Genomic DNA, 7,182 nt, shown 5'->3' on the forward strand with positions numbered 1-7,182 from the left:
AGAATACGAGGTGGAATGGCGTTCCCAAAGGTTAACAGAGGAACACCCCTTTTTAGGCATAAGCCACGACCGCAAACGAAGGGAAAACGGACGGTAAAGGACACGAGCAAATTGCAGGGCGACAAGAGCTTATTTCATTGTGATTAGAGAATGACTCGCGGGGCGTCCAAGGTTTTCGGCATCGTAAGAGGAACCAGTTCATGCGCATCCTTCATTCCATGGCTGGTAGGGAGGGAAGGAGACGGGAGACGGACGTTCAAACATCGAGAGAGTCCGATTGATGATTTTTGTGCGGCGTGATTTTATCCAGCGTATAAATAGCAGTAGGTAATAAGCAGCTTTTCTCTGTGATAGGTGCCACTGGAAAATATATATGCATATATATATGTGTGTGTGTGTGCGTCTCTCTCTATTTGTGTCTGTTTGTGTGTGTGTGTGTTTATCTCCGTTTACACGGGAAGGACAATATCTTTACCGTGAAAACTACTTTCTTTTAGCTCTGTTCTTTGTTTTATTCGGATGCAGTATAACGCAATAGGCCCATGTTTCTGTAAATTTATTCCTCACAGACCGTTCAAGGTCGCTACTGTGTGTGATGCTCGTCGCCCCGGACAAGTGGCACTCGGGTATCACACGCGAGGGGGCGAGCAACCCTTATTAGAGCCAGTATGAGAAGTGTGGCATGCCCGCGCGCCGTGGGCAAAGGCACCGAACCAGGGGCAGTTCGCGATCCCGGCCGCTTGGCGTGCGGAACCGAGAGTCTCAGCGGCCGGCGGATGAGGCGGCTGGGCGGCCTCGGCGTGACTGCCGGCCTGTGTCTTCGTTCGGTCTCATGGCCAGATGGGCGTCCGTCTTGGGAATGGAGGTTTTCCTGTTGGCCAGACATTTCTGAGCTGATCGGCGAGTCTGAGCAGTTTAATCGCTGCAATGTCATTTCCAAGTTCAGACACAGCATGGGTAAGATTCGTTTCGGTCAGAGTTAGCTTGAAGACCGAATGTGTAACTGATATACGTCATATTATATACATTGTTACGCACTGTGGTGTGGGGAGGGGGGAGCTGCTACAGGATACCAGCTCAGAATTTGTGGTCGAGATTGTGACCCCCCCCCTCCCCCAATCACTTCTCTCCTCTCCCTCATAGCCTTCGTAGCTGCCTACCAGACCGCGGTTCCACACGAACCAAGCCGCTCCTCCGCCCCTTTGCCCTCCCTCGCCCTGCTTAGCTTTCCTCGCCACGAGTGACCTCTCTCAGCTCAAGTACATACATACGTACAACCATACTTGCAAACAGCCATACATCCACTCACATGCTAACATTCACACACACACGCAAGCACACAGATTGGATAGCACTACCCTCGCCGCCGCTGAGGGTCGTATTGTGGAGGGGAAGGTAGAGACGGGGGAGAGGAGAGAGCTCACGTGATGGGCCTTCACGTGTAGAGGGAAGTATGGTGGCGGTGCTGTTGACTCGCTCAGCTGACCAGGCGGGGAGGGGAGGGGGCCGAGGGAGATGGAGACAGGGGAGGGGTTACTGGTATGCTGGCGGTGTCGGCAAGGTGAAGTGTTCGCTTAGTTCGCACTTTCTTGGGTGCTTGTTGCTCATTAGGTGAAGCATAGCATGTCGGACTCACCCTGTATGTATATATATGTATATATATATATATATATATATATATATATATATATATATATATATATATATATATATATATATATATATAAATGTGTGTGTGTGTGTGTGATTTCTCTATCTTGTCACACCCTGTCTCCTCTTTCCTAGTTAATGAATCTGTATCTCTGCCTTGTGTACGTGTCTGTCTATTCCTGCAAGCCAGTGTAACAGGACTACCGATGACCCTCATTCGTGTGCGAGTGTTGGCATCTTGGTGAGCACAGGATTTCCCTCGCTCACGGCTTGTCCTGCGGCCTTAGTCCTTTGCCGCAGAGGAGGAAACCATGACTCGTGTTGCGTGTGGGCCTAGTGTGAAGTTTGCGGTAAAGGGGAGTGGAATGGAGTAAAGGGAGCGGGGTGTTGGGAGCGGTGGCATCATGAGCGGCTGGCTGGTGCACTTGTCCGGCTGCCAGACACGATATTGGCAACAGCTCGGTGTTGCCTTTTCGTACCCTGAATCCACTGCTGCCGTATACTTTCTCTTCGCCATTTTTTATTAGAATTCGTCTGTGTTCGTTTTTTATATTTTGATCCTTGTCTTGCAATGTTATGGCACAGATTTGCGTCTACGAAGAAGTGGTGTGCGCTGGAAAAATATCTGGGAAATTATAAAGGATGATCTTTGCAAAATGATACTCTATTACATATTTTAAAGAAAATCCAGCACCTGGTAAGAGAGGCTGTAAGTGCGACAGACGACGATCGTAAGCTTAAACTGGTGTGCATCCGAGAGATAGAAAGCATAAGACAGGTCGTAAGGTACCTCTTGTGCTTTAAATGTGGGCCGCATATGGCAGCAGCCACGTGTGCCTGTTACGTAAACAAGTGGTGTTGCCACCACGTGCGCGCGCATAGCTCCGCCCACTCGCTTCCTCCACACGTGGGATCCCCCCAGTCCCTCAGACACTCCCTCCTTCGCCCAAGGCTCCTCCCCTGCTGACACGGCGGAGGTCACGCGTGTGTGGGCTGGATTGGGGTGGGAGGATGGGCAGCCTGACAGGCCCCAAGATCCAGCTGAGGTTCTCGAGGTAAAGAACCTCCCCCTGCCTCCTATACCCTCTGGCCCCGCCTCCCGAGGAATGAGGTGCAAGGCTTGAGGTCCTCGCCACCTGACTTGTTGTGCAGGAGGAGAGTAGGAGGAGCCGGGGCGCGGGAGAGATGAGGTGAGGATGGAGGGAATTCGGCGCCTGTCCTTGAGACGGTGCGTGGGGACGTTGCTGACTGCTCGTAACGGTATTAGAGGAACTTCAACTTCGTCGTCACAGCTGGCAGATCGCTCCGGACCCTAGCGTGCTGTGGCTGACGTGGAAACGCACGCACGCAAATTTATGCATGCAGACAAGCCTGTATCCACGTGCTCTCGCACAAACACCTGTATCGCATTGTATAGAGGGCTGGGTTCATTTATTGTTTATTACCCGAGACAAGAACATTTATGAGGAAAAACAACTCATTCATTTTCGCTTTCGGTATTATTCAGATCATGTTCATGTACTGTTCATTTCTAACGACAGAATTCGAGGATATGTTTACACATATATGTTAAGGAACATTCGTGTGGTCTTGTGTGTGTGTGTGTGTGAGAGAGAGAGAGAGAGAGAGAGAGAGAGAGAGAGAGAGAGAGAGAGAGAGAGAGAGAGAGAGAGAGAGAGAGAGAGAGAGAGCAGGTCTCATCATGTGCATTCCTTGCTCCATTGCAGATGAGGAGGCGAGCGAGGAGGCCGTGGCCGAGGGCGGAGTGAAGCGAGAGGTGCTGTATCGGCGGGCGGGCGAACCCTTCACTCGCTCTGTGGGCGTGACCACTGGGGGCAGCCACCCTCGCCACCATCACCAGCAACAAAACGCCCACGCTGGTGTGGCCCCTGTGTCGCCGCCGCCCACACCTCGCACCGCCCCTTCCAGTCCAGCCCATGCCCGCGACGACCTCGCCCACCAGCGGCGGATTCACACGTTAACGCCGCCGAGTGCAGGTGTCGTGGGCGGGGGTGTGAGGACTTCGCTAGGCATCGTCGGCATCAGTGTGGGCGGAGGGCAGCAACAGCATCATCCACACCATCTTCAGCATCACCAGCAGACGCAGCAGCAACCGCAGCAGCCGCAGCCACAGCAGCAGCAGCAGCATCCCCAGCATCCCCACCAAAACCAGCACCAGCACCAGCAGACGTCCCCGCGGGCGTCGCTTTCGTACCCTGGTTCCCCGGCCGCGTCCCCGCCCCATGCCGTCACCCCCCGCACCAGTGCCGCCTCGCCCCTCGGCCTGGTGAGTGCTTTCCGTCAGGATTCCTCATCGCCGCCCACGTCCACCACCTCCTCCTCCGACGCCGGCGTGGCTCCACGGCCTCACAACGACGCCCTCCATCCCCACCTGACCAACGGCGTGAGTCGGCCCAACGGCCTCGCCAAATCCCTTTCGCTCTCCCCGCCCTCACACAGCACCTTCCAGCATCACGGCCTATACGCCGCCGAGGAAAACCTCTATAAGGACGACAAGAAACGCTCAGGGTAGGTCGTGTAGCCTGTGTCTTTCGGTCTTTACGTTTATATTATATCTCTCATGGATATAGGAGTTTCAGCTTCACAACACTGACACCTTAATTAACTGACCCTAATTACCTGTTGTTCCAGGAGCACCCCATCCCGCGAGGTGCACAATAAACTGGAGAAGAATAGGCGCGCTCATCTCAAGGAATGCTTCGAGACCCTGCGACGCCAGTTGCCCTCCATGGATGATAAAAAGATCTCTAACCAGACCATACTGAAGGCCGCTCACCGATACATCCAGGTACGGTTGTTGGAAAGTGATATGGCTCTTTGTATGTACCTAGAGTAGCATGCTAAATGAGACCACGCGTGGGAAGGGCTGGCGCTCGGGAGCTACATACTAGATTGGGGAAATGAGACAGTGGCGTAGGTCATGATGTTCCGAAAACATCTTCGTCACGTTACTACGGGAACGCGTAGCCACCTTGTGATGCAAGGTGGTGACGTCATACTGGTATTGATTTGACCTAAGTTGTCCGCTGTCGACACCTGCTCTTTCGCCACCTCGCGAGCAAGAGGAGGGGTTGAAGGGGAGAGGGAAGAGAGGGGAAGGGTAGAGAGAGGAGGAGTGAAGGGGAAGGGGAAAGGAAAAGGAAAAGGGAAAGGTAGGAAATGAAGAGAAGGGGGCATCAAGGCGAGAGGTTAATGACCTCAATCACATTACCACTAGACATTTAAAGAGACTATGCAAAGACAGATATGGTGGTTTTCCATATGTTGAAGCTAAGAAGACAATTTCAGGAAACATTGATTTCCTAGTGTCTCAAACTAGATACCTCAGTAGTTATGGTTATCGCAAATAAGTATAATCTTGTGCAGACACATTTAATTTCTGTCTTTAATGGCTTTCAGAATCTGAAAAGAAAGGAGCGGGAGTATGAGCATGAGATGGAGCGTCTTGCGCGGGAGAAGATTGCTCATCAACAGAACCTGGCGACTCTGAAGAAAGAGTTGTCAGCTCGCTGGGACCATATTGATTTCAGTACCCTCCTGCCTGATGCAGCGTCCCTTGACCAGCACCGCGATAAGGAGACCAAGTCCACAACCACTGCATCCGAGCAGCCAGACCTGGATGAAGAGGCTGCAAGGGATGCAGGCACACAGGCCTCTCCGAGCACCTCCAGTGACCCTCCCTCCTCGTTATCCCCACGTCTGCACATTAACCAATCTCAGGGGGCTCCAAGCTTTACAACCATTGAAACCACAAATATAAATGGCCTCGGTGCTGCTGGTCCCAGAGATAACTTTGCAGATCCTAATCAGCCATTGAACCTATCGACCAGCATGGTTGATTCAGCCAGAGCCTCTCCTCGGAACCAGCAGGCGGTAAATCAGGCAAGGTCTCCACTCCACAATGGCGAGTGGGGTGCCCGCCAGGCATCTCCGCATTATGGCCAAGCTCATTATGATGCCACCACCAGTACCCAGGAGGAGGTGTGGGTGACACATGCTGTTACAACTATGACACCTACAGTCACACGAGATACCGTCACCACCGCACATAGTGAACACCTTCCCATCATAGGCAACACTGGGATCCACCTGCCAGCACAGCTGGTTGCTGGTGGAATGCAGCTGAATGGTGCTCCAGGGGGACTACTAGGGCAGACAGCCATCCAGGTCATCACGCCAGAAGGCTACAAATTGTTACCTGCTGACCACGCGCCCAATGGCTCTAAACCCCTCACTATCACTCTGGCGCACCCTGGTAAGTTTATTTCACATCAGGGTTGAGTATAGTTTGCATGTATGGGTTCGTGGTCAGCAATGTGGGTTTGTTCTACTTTTACTATACAATTAAGTTTAAGGATAAAACAAACAAAGCTTTCTGATTATCCTAAAACTGTACAAATCTGATTACAGCCGAAGGCCTGGATAGGACAGATAATGCAGAGGAGGTCAAAACAAGTGCAGGCCCCATGATGGTGGCCCTGAACAAGAATGGCGTGTCTGCTCTACACCTGGCTGTCCCCACAACAGCCCGGTCACTCAATCAGTCACAGGGTAAGCATTTTTCATACATTTTCATCTTAACCTTTTGTGCATGGTTACATTTACTGCCCATTATGATTTTTTTTTTTGCATACAGATGGCTCTGCAAGTGCTCAGCCCCCAAGGAGTATGAGACCTCACCTTATTTCCCTGTTCCTTGATTTTTTTCTAATGCTATTAATATTTATATCAATAATTCTTCCTTTTCATTGACATGATTATTATGATATTTAAAGGGAAAGGGTGAGAGGTTGAACTAGTAGTTGACACCTTGGTGTCTAAGTACTTATGTAGCCATTTGTGTGTAAACAGTTAATAAACTGAAATCACAAAAGACATAGCATGTATGTCATGCCACCCCATCACAAAGGTTTAAATAACAAAAATCATAAGGTGAAATTTAGTAAGTGAAAATGCATATCATTCATGAAGTAAAGTGGTCCTTCTCTCTTCTAGGCACTAATGGAACAGTAACAACAGTGCCACTGAATCTGAGTGTCGGAGGGACAGCAACGGTGAAGGTTAGCCAGGCAGCCACATCCTCCCTCATACCATCTTATCTCCCAATTACCCATGCCAATGGTAAGTTTATTTTGTCAAGGACCCATCAATTAAATGGAATTGATTTGTATTAGTGTAATAATAAAACGTTTTTAGGCAATTTTGTGTGATGTTTAGCTTTCGTTTCTCTGAGGAAACTGATTTGCCAGATATTGTGCACTAATTTGAGTTATTTAAATTTAGAAAGTTTTTTATATGGGGGCTTTGTTTGTTGTGCCTGTTTACACTTTCTCAAAAATCTTGAGATGATTAAAGATGTCACTAATTACTTTGCAGGTATCACGCAGTTGGTGTCTGGTCTCAGTAGCAACATGGGAACACTGGTGCCTGGGATAGGTACACCTCTAGTTGCACCACTGGTTGTCTCACAGCCTCAGCGTGCTGTGGTACCATGCAATGTCACAACTGTTG

The 7,182-nt window shown here is 50.4% G+C and overlaps 1 protein-coding gene across 2 annotated transcripts in view; it reads left to right on the top strand.

Annotated features, from left to right (window-relative positions):
• The first annotated feature begins 265 nt into the window (after positions 1–265).
• Positions 266–7,182, top strand: part of LOC113829011 (uncharacterized) — an 8,092-nt gene continuing 1,175 nt past the window's right edge. The window contains exons 1-7 of one of the 2 annotated variants that reach the window (XM_070119724.1): positions 266–323; positions 3,378–4,179; positions 4,303–4,459; positions 5,071–5,926; positions 6,082–6,222; positions 6,667–6,792; positions 7,048–7,182. The exon at positions 7,048–7,182 is cut by the window's right edge and continues 1,175 nt beyond it. In XM_070119724.1, coding sequence (XP_069975825.1) covers positions 281–323; positions 3,378–4,179; positions 4,303–4,459; positions 5,071–5,926; positions 6,082–6,222; positions 6,667–6,792; positions 7,048–7,182 — 2,260 coding nt within the window. In that variant the 5' untranslated portion in view covers positions 266–280. Of the gene's footprint in view, positions 324–573; positions 958–3,377; positions 4,180–4,302; positions 4,460–5,070; positions 5,927–6,081; positions 6,223–6,666; positions 6,793–7,047 lie in introns of those variants that run through there. The other variant, XM_070119723.1, reaches the window with a different exon arrangement.

This window comes from Penaeus vannamei, unplaced genomic scaffold, assembly GCF_042767895.1.
Source record: "Penaeus vannamei isolate JL-2024 unplaced genomic scaffold, ASM4276789v1 unanchor578, whole genome shotgun sequence".
NCBI classification, from domain to species: Eukaryota; Metazoa; Arthropoda; class Malacostraca; order Decapoda; family Penaeidae; genus Penaeus; species Penaeus vannamei.